General features: G+C 43.2%; 1 protein-coding gene across 2 annotated transcripts in view; it reads left to right on the plus strand.

The window, feature by feature from the left end:
• wwp2 (WW domain containing E3 ubiquitin protein ligase 2) overlaps window positions 1–11898 on the plus strand; it is a 51626-nt gene extending 39728 nt beyond the window's left edge. Inside the window, exons 13-24 of one of the 2 annotated variants that reach the window (XM_070830380.1) lie at window positions 44–172; window positions 1682–1760; window positions 2327–2398; window positions 2856–2944; window positions 5368–5527; window positions 8062–8195; window positions 8357–8497; window positions 8649–8769; window positions 9819–9923; window positions 10070–10166; window positions 10828–10900; window positions 11074–11898. In XM_070830380.1, the coding sequence (XP_070686481.1) occupies window positions 44–172; window positions 1682–1760; window positions 2327–2398; window positions 2856–2944; window positions 5368–5527; window positions 8062–8195; window positions 8357–8497; window positions 8649–8769; window positions 9819–9923; window positions 10070–10166; window positions 10828–10900; window positions 11074–11173 (1300 nt within the window). In that variant the 3' untranslated portion in view covers window positions 11174–11898. The remainder of the gene's footprint in view (window positions 1–43; window positions 173–1681; window positions 1761–2326; window positions 2399–2855; window positions 2945–5367; window positions 5528–8061; window positions 8196–8356; window positions 8498–8648; window positions 8770–9818; window positions 9924–10069; window positions 10167–10827; window positions 10901–11073) is intronic. The other variant, XM_070830381.1, reaches the window with a different exon arrangement.
• Window positions 11899–16879: the final 4981 nt, after the last annotated feature.

Raw genomic sequence — 16879 nt, forward strand, 5'->3', positions numbered from 1 at the left:
CCATCTGGCTGGGACCGTGCTCACTGCCCTCTCCCTGTTGCAGGATGATCAAGGAGCACCCCCTGCCCCCGGGCTGGGAGATGAAGTACACCGCAGAGGGAGTCCGATATTTTGTGGACCACAACTCGCGCACCACCACCTTTAAAGATCCCCGACCCGGGTTTGAGTCAGGGTAAATATTCTCTCAGCCCTTCCTCCCAAACCTGCTTTTTTTAGAAAGTCAAAGTGTGTCACGGACCGAGGCAAAGACATTCTGAGGAAGTGATCTCTGTCTTTCAGGTCATGGCGCTTTTAGAGTGAATTAAATCAACCTTTTTTTTTTTCAATTTTCAAAGTCATTGCACAATGATTTTGTGTAGGTCTGACATAACATGCATTGCAAATTTTGATTTAAACAACCCCCTCTTTTTATGAAAAACAAGATCATGAAAAAGGTCAGAAGTGTATCTTAATCTAAACCACATCACCTGATTGTTCTATCTCCATCTTTACTGAGCCCATGTTTTATCCATTGCCTTTAATTTATTATTATTAATCTATTTAAGTATTTCTTTGGGCCTAACAGGATCAACTTAAGTGTCACAAATACTCTAACAGAAAGTCATATTTCATCGCAGCAACATGTTCGTGCTAGCACACACACACTCACTCACACACACGCACACACACACACACACACACACACACACACACACACACACACACACACACACACACACACACACACACGTCTCTTCCCCTCAGCCTGTGGATGTTTGCCTTGCCTTGAAGCTTTCAGATCTCACCGCAAAAGTCAGGAGAATGTGCAGATGTGCGACAACAGATCCACTGCAGACTGCACTGGTGTGTGTGTGTGTGTGTGTGCACTGTTTGTGCCGGTCTGTGTTTATGTGAGGCATGCAAGTGTGTATTAGCTTGTGGCACGTCTGTGTGTGCGCAAGAGTGCATCTGTGAGCTACTCATGCTGATATTTGAAGGTATTTTCAGGCTGGTGGTCATGGAGGGCTTCTGAAAGAGTCTTTACTGTTTTTACACTGGATCCTGCAGGAGTATGTGTCCGCGGCCAGAGCTCTGCCGCTGTGGTCTCCATTTCCTAACCCAAACCAAGATGTGCCTGGCAACTCGGCAAGCACAAACCCGACGCATTAGAGGCCTCCTTCTACTTCTCTACCCCCGTTGCACTCTCTCTCTCTCTCTCCCCCCTTTCTTCCCATTATCTGTCTAACTCTCTCTTTCTTTCTGTCTGCGTCTCAGCCTCTCCAGTGCTGACAAGGCACATATCCAGCGTGTGTGTGCAGTGGGTTGGTGGAGCTTATACTAACACAGCTGCAGGCCCGGACTCACCTCTCTCTTTGAGACCTAGACACACCGTCGTTATTTCGAACAGAATGGCTGGTGTGAATTTAATATTTACTCAGAGTCTCTGACCTGCAGCCTGGAACATCAGAGCTTCTTGAAGGAGACCATCATGTTTCTGTTCTTGTCATCATGTGAGCTGACCAGTCATGGACCAAAAGACACAGGGGCTTTCAATTTGTTGCTTTTAGATGATAAAATGAGGATTCCCCATGGAATCTTAAACAATGTAAAACTGACCTCTGTTCTCTCTCCGTGTGTGTGTGTGTGTGTGTGTGTGTGTGTGTGTGTGTGTCTGTCTGTGTGTGTGTGTGTGTGCACGTAGGTCACGGCAGGGCGGTTCACCCGGCGCTTATGACCGCAGCTTCAGGTGGAAATACCACCAGTTCCGTTTCCTGTGCCATGTAAGTGTTAACTAGAGTCTGAAGTAACAACACAACTCTTCCTGTCCGCACACTTTGCCTTGAGCTGTGTGCTGGAATATAGCACAGGAGTTTCGGTCTGTATTTTCACACTTACCTGCATATCGAGGTTATCGAGCCCTGCAGTTAGCTCTGGAATGGCACGCGTTCTGCTCATAGCACATTTAACACTGAAGATACTGTCTCTCTCCAGAAATAATACCTGCAGTATCTACAGAGCACACTGTCAGTCTATCTGGGAACTATTTCTTCAGTAGAAATGCAATTTTTAGTGCTTTGCGCACCATAAGCAAAATTCCATTCAGCTCCATCGTATTAGGGTGGAGGAAGAAAAGTCAGCCTGGCAAGAAACTACAACAGGTAATAGTAACTGAGGAATTATAATTATTGGATATTGTTACATATTACATTACATTACAAATGCAGGTGAGAGAGAGATTTGTGGTAACCAACAGTTGCCATTGTCCTACAAGTTCTGTTTTCTGTATATTCTAACCCTGCAGTAATTCTAACAATTCATTTGTTTTTTCTGTTTTGTCTCCGGCCAGTCCAATGCCTTGCCCAGCCATGTAAAGATCTCTGTGTCCAGACAGACGCTGTTTGAGGACTCCTTTCAGCAGGTCAGAGACAGAAAACACCCACGTCTGTGTTACACGTAAACAGAACTACACCAGCGTCTGCCTCTCTTTGGCGAACGTTCGCCAGATAATCAAACCATTTCACCAGACACAATGAACCCTGGCAGCCACAGATCAAAACAAACAAAGCTGCGAGCTCGATTTCAGAAATAACACAACCACTTAGTTAATGTTGAACAGAGTTCTGAATATTGGTGAGCCAAACGTTATAATTCTCAGTGAGAGAAGAACAGAAGAAAGAAAACTGCCGTACACATTGTGGTTAAACACGCATGATGATTTAAGGCTCCACACAATAAAGCAGTAACTAACATTGTGTTATTCTGTTATGCAAATTAAAGGTGGAAATGAATATTTGTACACGACTGGTTTTCTTTCCCTCTCTCCTGTTGGGTCTCAGTAATTAAGTGGTTAAAAGTACGTAATGTTTTCCCATCAGATCATGAATGTGAAGCCATACGACCTTCGCCGCAGACTCTACATCATCATGAGAGGAGAGGAGGGGCTGGACTACGGCGGCATCGCCAGGTGAGAGCAACAACAAAACAAACGCACCCCTCTTCACATGCTGTCATCCTGCGTGCGGTGCTCCAGCGTTTGTTCAGGGTCTTGTTGTTCAACACATTGATCCTTTTCAGTATTTGTTTTTAATGTTGGTGACGGTGGTGGTCTGTTTTTCCTGTTGCTGCCATTTCTCCATCTCTTCACCAGCTTCCTCCTCCTCAGGAACCTGCCTTTAAGCTGGTCATAGCTGCAGTTCCAGGCAGGATAGAAACCATTTTAAAAGATCATAAAGGGGCAGTGGTGTTGAGTTGCTGGCTTCTAAATTTTCCTTTTTTTTTAACCTTGTAACAGAACTTTTTTTTGGCTGACAGTAGGTGTGTTGGTGTTTCAGAGATGTGTGTGTGTGTGTGTGTGTGTGTGTGAGGATGAAGACCTCACTGGTTGCCAGGAGAGGCCATACTGTTAATTGCTTAAAGCCCTGTTACATGTTAGCTCCCTGAAACCATACAACACCTCTTACCCTCTAGCAACATTTCTGTCCCCCTTCCCTTACCCCATCCCTCCGCCCACCCATCACATGTATCCATCCTGCCCCCTGTGTCTGCTGTGTTCCAGGTCTTCCTCTCTGTATATTTTGTTATCTTTCTGTTGGCGGTGTTCTCATTTTTTCTGTTTGGTTTTGCATTGTGTCTCTGTCTCCGGTGTCACGTCAGTGGTTTTACCCTATGGTAGGTGACATCATGCTGTTCTACCACAGGGTAGAACCACGGACGGGATGTTGTGAGGTGTCTGCGTCCGTTCTTCCGTCAGTCCATACCCCCCTCCCATAAACCCCAAGGGGGAGGGCAGGGGCCTTGGGAGCGCTTGGTTCTGGTGCTGCAGCTGGTGGTGGTGCTGCTGGTGGGCCCTCATTCTCTCTGACATGCATCCTTCCACAATATGTTTGTGTCTTTTTTTTTTTTTTTTTTAACTCTACCCTGTTGTATTTACCCCTCATGTTATATGTTCTGTCTTCATGTAATTTCAGATTTGAATTGTAGGATGTGTGCTCATTAACTCCTCTATAAAGATTGATAAAATTCTAATTTATCTTCTAATGTGGACCTACACAAGATTATCATAAAAATAGCCTTGATTAAGGGAAAAGAGTGTCGTATTCTCATTGAAGTTTTATACATTTTGGCACAAAGGCTTATTCCCTTTTTTGCTGAGAGTTGGAGAAGGTCATAATGTCTGTACGCTAAATAAAGCTTGAGCTAGCAGGCGATTAGCTTAGCTTAGTATATAGACTGGAAGCAGGAAAAACAGCTAACCTGGTTCTGTCCAAAAATGACAAACTAGCCATCACCACTTCTTATAATCACTAATTAACATGTCGTGTCTGGCTTCTTCAATTTGAACAAAAACTTGAACTGTAAAAATCTCTCCTCATGGTGTTTCGTGGACTTGCGAGCGAAGGTATTTATCGGCCAGTCGCGGTAACTGCATCACTTTGTGCCCTTTAGGTTGCCAGGCAACCAGTGGAGACTCCAGGAAGTTAGTGGCCTGGCTCGAGCGCGGTGTGAAATTAAACATCACATCAAACTTGATTTTCCTCAGTGAGAGCTCAGTGTTGACGCTTTACAGTTTTACTGACAGCACATCCTCACATTCAGAAGGTGGTTATTTCAGTAGAAGAAGAAGAATTAAATAGCACCAACCCATCTTCAGCGATAAGGGAAACTCAGAAAATGAATAAACTCCAAGCTCAATGCAGTTGTACATAAAGTAAGACCTGCATGAAACTTGCACACTGGCTATTGTGATGTAGTGAAATGAGATTAGAGGCAGCATCTCCTCCCATATCCTCTAAGCTTCCGCTGTAAAATACACTTATTCCAAACATCCTAAAGTCTCACGAACTTTGGTGCTTTTTATCTTATGGGACCTGAGCCTGCCAGTCTGAGACCACTTCCGATCTCACACAGTGTGTCTTTCCTTTAAAGACGTAGAAGTATTGTGTTTCAGTCAGTTTTTTAATTATATTTCACTTTTTTTTCTAAGATCTGTACTTGTCCATCATGTTCTGTTCATGGATTAAATGTACTGTGATTATTATTTTGTTGGTATTTGTTATCTTCTTTCCTCCTCCATCTTTTTCTCCTATTTTTATTAGTTCCTCTACCCGGACCACAAAATATGTTTTACTTGTTTGTGGGTCCCACCAAGCTACTCCTTCACTTCCTCCTCTGAACCAGTCTTTGCTTAAAATGATTGTCCCGACACGTTCATTGCAGAATCATCCAACATTATGCCCATATTGTGTTGTTAAAGGGAAAATGATTGAGTGAGTGTGATTCCTGACATGATAACTACATCCCTGCTGGCATCTCTCCGACTCTCAGGCCTGAAGGAAGTATCATATCTTCTTCTCCAGCATAAATGTCTTCTGTCCTCTTGCTCTGCAGGGAGTGGTTCTTCCTGCTGTCCCACGAGGTGCTGAATCCCATGTACTGTCTGTTTGAATACGCCGGCAAGAACAACTACTGTCTGCAGATCAACCCGGCCTCCTCCATCAACCCAGACCACCTCACATACTTCCGCTTCATTGGACGCTTCATTGCCATGGTGAGCCTCACTTTGGAATAGTTTTAATAAAATCAAATGAGTCAAAACAAATTTGTTCGCTTTCAAGGACGTAAAGGTCTTTAAAACTGAACTGCAACAGGCAACATCTGCCTTTTGCTGTTTTTATATTTATCTCAGCTGCCTACACAACTAAGAAGTGTCCCACACCGCCCACACAGATGCCAGCTGCCACTTTATGGCTACATTTACATGCATAGCAAGATGTACACCATGGTGTAATGAAGGCAGTAGTCCAAGTCAGGTGGGGCCCATTTAAACAGCATATTCCCATCAATTATGCCCATAATAGTGTCTGTCTAAGCCATTATGTGTCACACAAACAGCAGTCAAAGTGCAAATCTACCAATTATTTTCTTAACAAGATGCTAGACAATGCTGACAAACTCCCAACACATATTCAGACCGACAGTTCAAAACCCAAAGACACTGACTTTACAGTGATATCAAACAGATCAACAGCTGGAACTAAAGAATACTTGGCCTGGAAAATGACCACAGATGATCAATTATCTGAATATGTGCTAGGTAATGGTGAGTTTATCAATTAATCAACTTATCATTTCAGCTCTAAAGAAAAAACACATTTTTGTAGATTTTTAGGGAGTTGCATGGTGGGAAACGTAGGCGCAAGCGAAAAGGACACGTGGAATAAGAAAGATGATATCACTGGTTCTGCTGCATTGATTTTTGATCCTCTTTTTAATACAGAAGCGTAAAACCATGAAACCAATTAGCAGAATTCTGCACAGAAACTGTCACGAGGCTTCTTCAGACATTAAACTGACTGAACTCTAATGAATTTGTTGGAAACAGAAATGTGGTTGGAGAGGTTCCTGCAAAGAACCACTTCATTTTCTTATTATTATGTGCATGTAAACATAGCTGTATGACAGCTGGATCCAGACATTTTTGTTCCTTTAAATAATCGGCACAAACAGAAACATTGTGTCCACACGTGTGCTGACATATTTATGGGTTATTTTTAAATGTGTATTTTGTGAAGCCAAACTCTTACTCACTCGCTCCATTGGTATGGATCCTTTTTTTAGTTGTTTCTTGCCCGTTTAGGCTTCATTTGATAGCAACACCAGAGATAGCGAAAGGGTCCCTGGATTTGATCCAGGGACCCTGTGGTTATGCACAGATGTGCATAGTTGAGTAGTTTTTACCCTTCAGTTTCTTCTATCTTCTATCTTCTACAACAGTTTCGACATGATGTACAGCATGTACTATAATGTCTCTCTCTGGGATCAACTCCAGAAAGCTGGAGGCCCCAAAGCCGACACCCTCCACCCCTCCTTCCGCCTGCCACCCCACCCCTCACCCACACTATGACCTCACTGCCGCACCCAGCCCACACCCGCCAGCAGCTGCCTATATTTAGTCTTAAAAATGCACTTTGCTGACTTGCCTTATAAAGATGCTTGTCTCGACCACGACTCAACTACCAAACCCTCTTACTGTCTCCTTTTCTTTCTCTCCTGTCTTTCCTTTACCTTTTTTTACTTTCCGTCTTTACCCCCGACTTTCCACTGACACCCTCTCCTGTGTGTGTGTGTGTGTGTGTGTGTGTCTGTGTGAATGTGTGTGTCGCAGGCTGTGATACAGACACATGGTCAGTCAGGATACAGTAGGACAGAACAGACTGTGACTGAGTCAGTGGCTGTGTTGTTCTTGGCTCATCGCAGCTCTGAGCCCTCTGTGGTTTTTTGGACATTAAACAGCTCCGTCTGGCTGAGCCTACTCACTCTACCTCTCTGTGAACACACACACACACACACACACCAAGGAAAGAGTGTGACTCGGTCTGAAGCTGCGTAAATGTGTTTGTGTTAAGTGCACACATGGGCGTCAGTTAGCTTAATGTTTTGTCCCTTTATCTCAATGCAAGTGACTCTTTGCAGTGTTCACCATGAAAATAAGGATAAAAGATACAGACTGTAAGTTTGGAGTCAGATGTGTATCTGTGTCAGAAACAAATACACCTCCTTTTGCAGCTGTAGCTGTAGAAACATACACAAATTAAGTAACTGCGACACATACATGACTTATCAGTTGTCATTTTGTCCCTGTGACAACACTGTCTGCTTTATACGAGGCTCGGGGTGGAGGTTTTGGATCATATCGGGCTGCCATGATTCCAGAAATAAAAGACCCATTCATGTTTCCTGTAAAGGTAACTGGCTGTTAAAGCATTTTTAACACTTCAATGGGCATGAAACGCTCCCCAGTGAATCATCAGTACAAACACCCACCAACTGAGAAGAATATGTGTGTAGTTTGTCAAGAACTAATTTGAACCATATGTCACCAATGGCCGTACAATAAGAACATCACATCCCAAAATTACAGCGGGGGATAAGTCCCCCCCCCACGACTTCCTGACTCACTTACATATCATCAGCTTTAATGAAGTGACTCTGTGCTTTTATGTCGATCTCTCTGAATTTGAGCAGTGAAGTCCGGCAGACGTTCTTTATTGTGGTTTCTAATGGAACAAATCCTCCTTACAGGCTTTGTACCATGGAAAGTTCATCGACACCGGCTTCACGCTGCCGTTCTACAAGCGAATGTTGGACAAGAAACCCACGCTCAAAGACCTGGAGTCCATAGACCCTGAGTTTTATAACTCCATCATGTGGGTCAAGTAAGTAGCAGTGGATGGGATACCTCTGAATGTGTGTGCTATCGTTATTCTATGCTCACAACAAGTACAAAGAAAAGAAAATTACATTTTAAAGAAATGGTCCTTCTTAAATGAATGTAGCAGAGGCTTTTCCCTTAAATGTTGGTTGTTTCTGTGTCCAGAGAGAACAACCTGGAGGAGTGTGGCGTGGAGCTGTATTTTGCACAGGACATGGAGATCCTCGGGAAGGTTTCCACTCACCAGCTGAAAGATGACGGAGAGAACGAGCTCGTCACCGAGGAAAACAAGGAAGAGTACATCAGGTATGTAAACAGCTGAGCAGACAGAGAAGAATGAAACATGCAAAACCCCAAACTTGATCAACAAGAAGTCTAATTTATAAGGTATAAATGTATGAATTATGTCGGCGATGGAGACCGAACTTTAAAAACCCTCCACTCCTCCTTCAATCAGCCTCCTGACAGACTGGAGGTTCACCCGTGGGGTGGAGGAGCAGACCAAAGCCTTCCTAGATGGCTTCAATGAGGTGGTTCCTCTGGAGTGGCTTCGTTACTTCGACGAGAAGGAGCTGGAGGTGAGGGGGAGGGGACGGAAGAGGGGGATGGCTGGGGGGAGGGCCTGCAGGGTCCTTTGAAAATCAGAAGAAATGTAATGAATTTATGGCTTTAGAACACAGTGAAATCTCCTGAATCCAATTGTAGTAATTTAGTGTTATTGAGCAGCGGGGTGTAGAGTATTAAAAGATCACTGTGAAATCAAATTACTGGGAGCTTTTCTCTCAGTCTGCGGGTCCTTTCTTTCATTCTCTCCCTCAGTAGTTTTTTTTTTTTTATTGCCATGTAATGAGAGTTTGTTTGCACTAAACTTCCCCTCATATTTATTACACAGCAGTGATAGTTAAGAGACTTCGTTTCGGATTATATCTTTCCTTTATGTGTTGCTCAATTTGTTTAACAGGAAAGAAGCCAATTCTTTCAGCTGTGTTTAAACTTTGATCTAGATGGCATAAACAGCACTAAAGGTGGCGTTCTGGTACTTCCAGACAAGAAAACATCTTCCTCTGTGAGATAAATAATGTTAATAAAACTGCAGGGTGCAGGAATTAAATGCAGCACCGCCATCTGTGTTTGCATCAGTGGAAACACTGGCATGGTGAAAGTTAACACTAATTCATACTGCTTGTACCAACTATCTGTTCCTGTCTATTTTGTCTGCCAACCAACAGACTCAAAGGTTTTCCTAGAATTCAATGTGTAATGAAAAAAAAGTGCTCTTGAGCAGGATGGACTGAGAGGAACCAGTCGTCTCAGCTGTTGTTTAGTTTGTAAACTGCTCCTGATCCTGATTGATGAACACTTTGCTCCTTTCACCTTGAGTCCTGCTGCAGCTGAGCTCTCATCTAAATGAGTGCATGTCCCAGCAGAACCTCCGTCTGACAGAGACGGTGAATTAAATTAGTCTGGAGAGGAGCCGGGACACACTGTGACTCACTGTGTTAACGCCGTCCTGTCCCGCGTCGTCCTCTGCTCGCTGATGAGTCACGCAAGAACAAACACACAGAATGGACGAGAAGGACGCACATCTGCACACTCTGGACTTTAAATGTCGTTTTGTTTGTTTCAGCTGATGCTGTGTGGGATGCAGGAGATCGATATGGCCGACTGGCAGAAGAACACCATCTATAGACATTACACCAAGAACAGCAAGCAGATCCACTGGTTCTGGCAGGTACTGTGGTTCAGTGGGCACGAGGCATGATGGTACGAGCCTCGATGTAAACACACGGCCCCGCCCTGGTTGGAGCATGTGCGCTCCAGTGTAAATGAGCACGGATGTGAGTGTGCACAGTGAGTAATGGAGCTGTTTTTCTGCAGGTGGTGAAAGAGATGGACAACGAGAAGAGAATCCGTCTGCTTCAGTTTGTAACGGGAACCTGTCGGCTGCCTGTCGGAGGCTTTGCTGAGCTCATAGGTACCCAACACTGAGTCACACGTGCCATTGTCCTCCAGAAGGTTTTGTGAAATATATGATATTCAGGCTTTTATATTATACATTTCTCTTGGGGTACCATAAAGAAATCAATCATAAAAAGGCAAAGCTCCTGAAGAAACAGTATCAGTCAGTTCAGATCTGTTTTTACAGCAGTGCCACAGTCATGTCATATCAGCCTTAGTTTCTCTTCTCTTCACCAACTGATACCAGTCCTTCATTTCAGCCATTATAATTGATTCTTCACATTAAAAGTAGTCCAGGCTTCCTGTTAATGATACTATGGGCTTTTAATGTGAAAAATCTACATTACAGTTCATTGATGACAGTTTACCATCGGTCTGGAAAAGTGGAAAAACTGGAGTTAATATGTAGGTTATTACTGTTAAATAAAGAAAGTCAACGCAGCAAAGTGGTGAGTACAACAGGACTCTGTTGTACTGATTAGTGCAGTGGAGATTATTACACTGAATTAATCATGTGAGCAGTTGTAGTAGGCCTCAGGTACATGGACCTGTTTTCTACCTATTAGCTTTTATATGATCATTAACAGTATTTGAATTCATGTTCTTCTGTGATAGTTTTTGCTTTTTTAATATATTATATATTTAATATATTTCTTGACATTTTTGTACCTCTGCAGGAAGTAATGGTCCCCAGAAGTTCTGCATAGACAAGGTGGGGAAGGAGACTTGGCTTCCAAGAAGCCACACATGGTAAGCTGCTGCCTCATCCGTTAGCTTCCGCTAGCAGTTGGTTTGTAGGACACATCCAAACCAGCGTTACTGAACAACACAATCGAAACACTGCTGTTCTGTGTAGGTAACCTGAGGCTCACACAACTGTCAGGACCTGCTGACACGTCTGTCTGTCTGTCTCTTCCTCGCAGCTTCAATCGTCTGGATCTGCCGCCCTACAGAAGCTTGGAGCAGCTCAGAGAGAAACTCCTGTTCGCCATCGAGGAAACTGAGGGATTCGGACAGGAGTGACACAGGACACGGCCACGAGATGACTGAAGGAGAACCGTTAATTCAGTGGGATAGTTTTTTGTTATTAATATGATTATTTTACATTTGGTAATCACAGGACTGAGAAATCACCTGTCATCTATAGCCCCTCACCTGGAGGAGGATCATGTTTGTGAACTGAATCATGGGATAAAGTCGGAGCTCGGAGATAGAGACACAAGGACACAGACAAGTGCGGATGCTTACTTGTGTGTATGTGTGCGCGTGCGTGTGTGGTTGCTCACATAAATGCCATTGTGTATATGCATATAAATGGTGTGTATGTAAGTGGGTTTGACAGGATGGCACATACAGAGAATTATATTTGACTAGAGTCTCACCCCCCCCGTCACATACACCTCTATCCACTGCTTAAAAACGCACCAACACAACAGGACCGTTGTAATGTCGGCACAGCACAGCTACCCACAAATGCAGTATAACGTATTTACCAGAGAGAAATACATTTTTAACATTTTAAAGTGACCAGAGAGAAAGAGGGAGAGGGAGACGGGCAGCGTATGAGAGGAACCGAGTGCTTGTGTGTGTCTGGATACAAGAGACAGAGCTGTTATCATGAACTAGTGCACCTCTGTACAGAGGCTAGGGAGATGAGATGTGATTTTATTTTTTAATTTTTTTGTTCCTTGTGAAATTCAGCATTTTTCTCCTGTACATAACTAAAATAAATGAGATTTCAATCTTGAGCCGCGTAGATGCTTTTTTGAGGCGACGTGCGGGGGTTTATAGAAGCACAACGAGGCGTGCCATCTCAACGCTTGTGTCATTTGCACTAGTCCGTTTTGTTTTGATCTGCCACCAAGACAGCAAATGATGAAAAATGAGGCCCAGAGAGCTCATTATGTTGGTTTTCACTGTGGTACAGCCAAAAGGACTACCTCGCTTTTAAAACCCTTGGCCCTCTGCATTTTGCCCGAGGTGTTTCATAGCATGAGTCAACAGGCTGTAGTTGTATCTGGTGTGAGTGCTGTAAACAGCAATGCCTCCTAGCTGTACTTTATAGTTTCCATATACCAAAGTGGTTTTCATTTTCTCTTCTACGTCTTGGCAAGAAAAGGAATGCGTCATTGCCAAAAATGTCAAACTATTCCTAATTCCAACAATTTTTTTTTCTCCCTGTATTGAACTACGATACAACAGTGAGCTGTGGTCCCCCGATCAGATCAGTATCACATACAGTGTTTCAGAGCCCACATCAGCAAGTCTGTGACCAAACCCACACACACACACTCTGCTTTAACGTATGTATTTTTACTTGTAAGAGTTGAGCCACAGCTTCAGTCTGAGCTTCATCACTGCTGACCTGCGGCGGGAGCAGGGACAGTCTCTGTAGAAAAGCCTTCCACCTGTCGTCCCGTGCAGCTGCTGGAGAGCTGCCGTAAGCTCTGACAGACTCATCACCTGGATTCTCTCACCAACTGCAGCTCCTCCTCCTCCTCCTCCTCCTCCTCCATTCTGTCTAATCAGACCCAAGGAGAAAGAGGAAGTGGACCAACCTCCACGGCGGCGTTTGTAACACATGGCCGTCCAGATGTGGCTGGGGACGGCGACGCGGCCATGGGAGATGGTAGTGGAGTTAGAGTTGACCACCACACCTGCAGTAATGGGGGTTAACTTCAGCTTTGGCCTCGTACATTTTACATGTAAATGCATCTGTCTTTAAAGGCTACCTGTGATGAAGTAGGCTCTCCCACTCATGTCTCCCACCAGATCTCTGAGTCTCCTCTGACCCTGCCGCCACGCCTGCTGGAAACTGGGCTCAAAGGGCACAGTGTTGGTCAGGGTGAACGTGGACAGGGCACTGTAGGTGCTGTGGTAGGTGAAGGGGTTCAGCTGGCCTAGCACGTGCCCTGTGTTGCCTTCATAGTCAGCCAGGACAGACTGGTTTTCACTGATGATCCCAATCTTACTGCTCAGTGCCATCTCCTCACCGGGGACGTTAGACAGCTGCAAAACAAATGGCATTTACAGAGTAGCTCACTTGGTGTTTTGGATTATTGAAGAGGGGCTGTGTACATTAATAAACACACAAAGGCTGTTTTTCATTTGTAGTTCCAGACGCACTAAATGAAACAACACGCTGCTGCATTATTTGGCTCTGATGGAAGCATGCAGAGCAGAAACAGACAGTCTATACACAGTGTCTATAGACAGTCAGAGAAAATCTTTACATTTTGTCACATTACGCCCTGGAACTTATAATAAATTAGAGCATACTTTTTTGAGCTGTATGTACACATTATAAACCTCATCATCAAAGTGAAAATAACATTTTAAAACATTCTGGACAATTATTAAAAATTAATTAGTGAAATACCTGGTTTGGTTAAGTGACCAGCCCCTTAGAGTTTACCATGCTAAACTTACTCAGGTGCAACCAATCAACTTCCAGATGAAACACCAAGCTAATTGCCTCCCACCTGACATCAATTGTAGTGGTTTGGATTAGTTCAGAATAAAAACAGCTGGTTTCTTGAAGATTCCACAGTGCTGCTAAGAATTCACCACGGTTGGAAAAGTGCTTTCAAAAGACCGTCTGGATAAAGATGTAGAAAGGCACAAGTTAGGTGAAGGCTACAAAAAGACTTCTGAGGTTTTAGCTCTCCCTTTGAGTAAGTGCCGTTCAGAGCATCATTAAGAAGTGGAAAGCGTATGGCGCCACCAGCAGCTTGACTAGATCAGGCCATCCCCAATTTATTCCCCAGTCTAGGTGTGCAAAGCTAGTAAAGACCTATCCAAACAGACTGATGGCTGGAATTACAGCAAAAAGTGGCTCTACAAAGTATTAAATCAGGGGACTGATGACTCTTCCAACCCTGTTATTCTAGTTTTTCATTTTTTATCAAGTTTTGGAGCTGGTGCCTTTTTTTTCTTTAGTTTGACGTTGTAAGGCTAAATTTTGTAAGTAAAGCAGGGTTTATTTATTTTTTGATTTCAGGCTGGACAACAAATAAAGTGACTATTTCAAAGGGGTGTGATGGTTTTCTATAGGCACTGTACACAACAACCACACATCAAATGCATAAATCACACTGGCACAATGAAAGACATGCGGGCAGAGTGGCTTGTAGCAGGAGAGTGAGTTCACCACACACACCAGACAGCAAGGAGAAGTAAGCAGGGCTTTAATAAAAATGAGTCACGTATAAGCATAAATATTAGTCATTGTAATGAAACATGAAATGTGGTATCAAAAATAGAAACCACGCAATATCACTAACAAAGACAAATGTATGAAATGAAAGCATACAGTTCATAAATGTATTAGGTGTCTCTGGTTGGTAGATCAGGTCTGCAGGGTTCCAGACAAAAGCACAGACACAGTTCTCAGGCTCAGAATGCATAAACATTTGTCCTCAGCTGGTGAAATGATGTGTGCATACATGTACGTATGTTCTTCAAACCCCCGACTGAATCTGAAGGATGATGACGTGAGCGCTGACATGATTAAATCCTTGTTCTGGACTGATTCGCAGTCGGGGCTCCACAGACAAGGATTAACCTCAGGGGTCGGATTAAAGTGGGAAAAGAAATAATCTCAAACTCTTTTTTTGTCACTGCTCATTTGCATTTAAAAATGACATATTGCTAAATATTTGAATACAAATTCAGTACTAATTTGCATGATAGTTTGAAGGGACTTTGCCTAATTCATATATGACACGACCTATTTACATTAAATAAAAAACACATGCCTTTTACTTTTTACTTTTGTTCAGTACTTAAATAAATGGATCACATGGCCCGTACTTTTCTCTCTCACTTACACAAAATAAGGTTTTGAACTTCGACCTTAAAAGAAATAAGGATGATTTGAGGAATGCTGGCACGTGTTGTTCCACTGCCTTTGGACCTGCAGGCTAATACTCTGATTGGTCACACTGGTAAGAACTGACGAAAGAGGAATGATTGTGGATGTGGATGAAGCTGCGCCAGAACCAGAGGCTTTTTTCCACACCAGGCTGAACTTTGTGGTTTGGCTGATCGGATCACAATAACTGAAAATATAGGTTTGGTTGTGACTACGCAAAAAAACTTCTATATATCGTGTATCTGTCCAATTTGTAGCTTCAGGCACAACAGTGGTGTTACACGTCACAGTGTCTGGACTCAGCAGTGGAAGGCTACAGATGTACCGAGTCACTGGAAACAGGATATCGCTCACTTGACCCTCCTTCAAAAAATAGACATTGAAAATCTTTTTGCTTTTGAATTGTCAGAGAGCATTAACTGCATGTTGTTCATCATTAATCTGTCTCAAAAGTGCATCCTTTCCCTGATTCACAGCTCTGTTGTTGAAATGAATGACACAAAGTATTACTTTTAAATCTGTCATTAAATGATATGCAAACAAACTATGGAATATTATTTGTGTGTCACATTTTTATTATTAGCTCAAAACCATACAATTCTTATTTTCTAAGTGTGAGAATGCACACAGTTAGGTGCAGACAAGTGTTAGCTTGTCCAATAAAATGATTAAGCTGTCATGCTATCTTATTTAATTTGATCTTATTTTATTCTATTTTATTTTATTTTACTTTATTTTGTATATGCCATGCTATGATGGTATTGATGAACGGCCTTGAAATATGTGTGTATAATGGTTGGGAAATATGTTGGATGTTTACACACTGCTGCCCATAAAGTTGGAATAATTGTTCAATACCCCCAATCTTGTTAAAGCCTGAATCCACAGTTTGCAAAGGTTCATTGTGGTTTAAGTTTCACTGTGATATGTTTGGAAGAGTTTGATCAATAAAGTTGAGAAGATATAAACTTTATTTATCAAGAATAAATCACATTGTCACAATCATTTCATAAGAAGAGGTGAAAAAACATTTTAGTCCAACTTTATGGGCAACAGTGTATTTATATTAGCCATACTGTATAATACAAGAGGTGTGTGACTTTTTTTACTCCCCTGTATTTGAATGGTTTGATATTCCTCTGTAACACTGAACCCAGTAGTTTTTCACACAGGACTGACGGTGCTGAGATGTGTTTAAGGACCTCTGTCAAAGCCCAGAATATAGCTTACCTGTGGCTCGATGAACCAGGTGGTGTTCTCCCTCACCGCGGCCTCCAGCTCTCCAACGAAGCAGTCTCCTCCACAGCCATCCAGAGTGTAAGCAGAGTAAAGAGGGATCCTGAAGCGAGTGGAGTACAGAGAGGCAAAGCGGTCCCTCCACATGAACCTCTGACAGATGGGGACGGCACTGGGATCTGCAGCCCTGGCCAGCGTCGGCTCGGTTTGTTCGTAGAAAAAGTGATGACAGTTTGGAGAAAAATCCCTTTCCACTTTTGCGTAAGAGGTGGAAGAGTAGCCAATGAGCACAAAGAGGCTCAGTGTTTTCATGACGGCCATGACAGCTTTACTAAACGGTTCCACTGATTTCACCAATAGAATCCGTCAATGATTGACCTGGATGATCGAGGTCAAGGACGGACAGGTCAGGTTAGAACAAGCATCACATGAGCTGAGGTGAAACTCTGGTCCCACCAAACTGTTGCCCACGCGTCCACTGCCCACTCTTCCTCTTCCTCTGCCGTATGCTGCTGTTTGCTCAGTTGCACAACTGATATTTAGTCACCATGGAATCATTTCAGATTATTGACATCAAATAGATATTTTTCAAATATTTTTGAATTTGCATAGGTCATACT

The sequence above is a fragment of the Pempheris klunzingeri genome, chromosome 5, assembly GCF_042242105.1.
Source record: "Pempheris klunzingeri isolate RE-2024b chromosome 5, fPemKlu1.hap1, whole genome shotgun sequence".
Lineage (NCBI taxonomy): Eukaryota > Metazoa > Chordata > Actinopteri > Acropomatiformes > Pempheridae > Pempheris > Pempheris klunzingeri.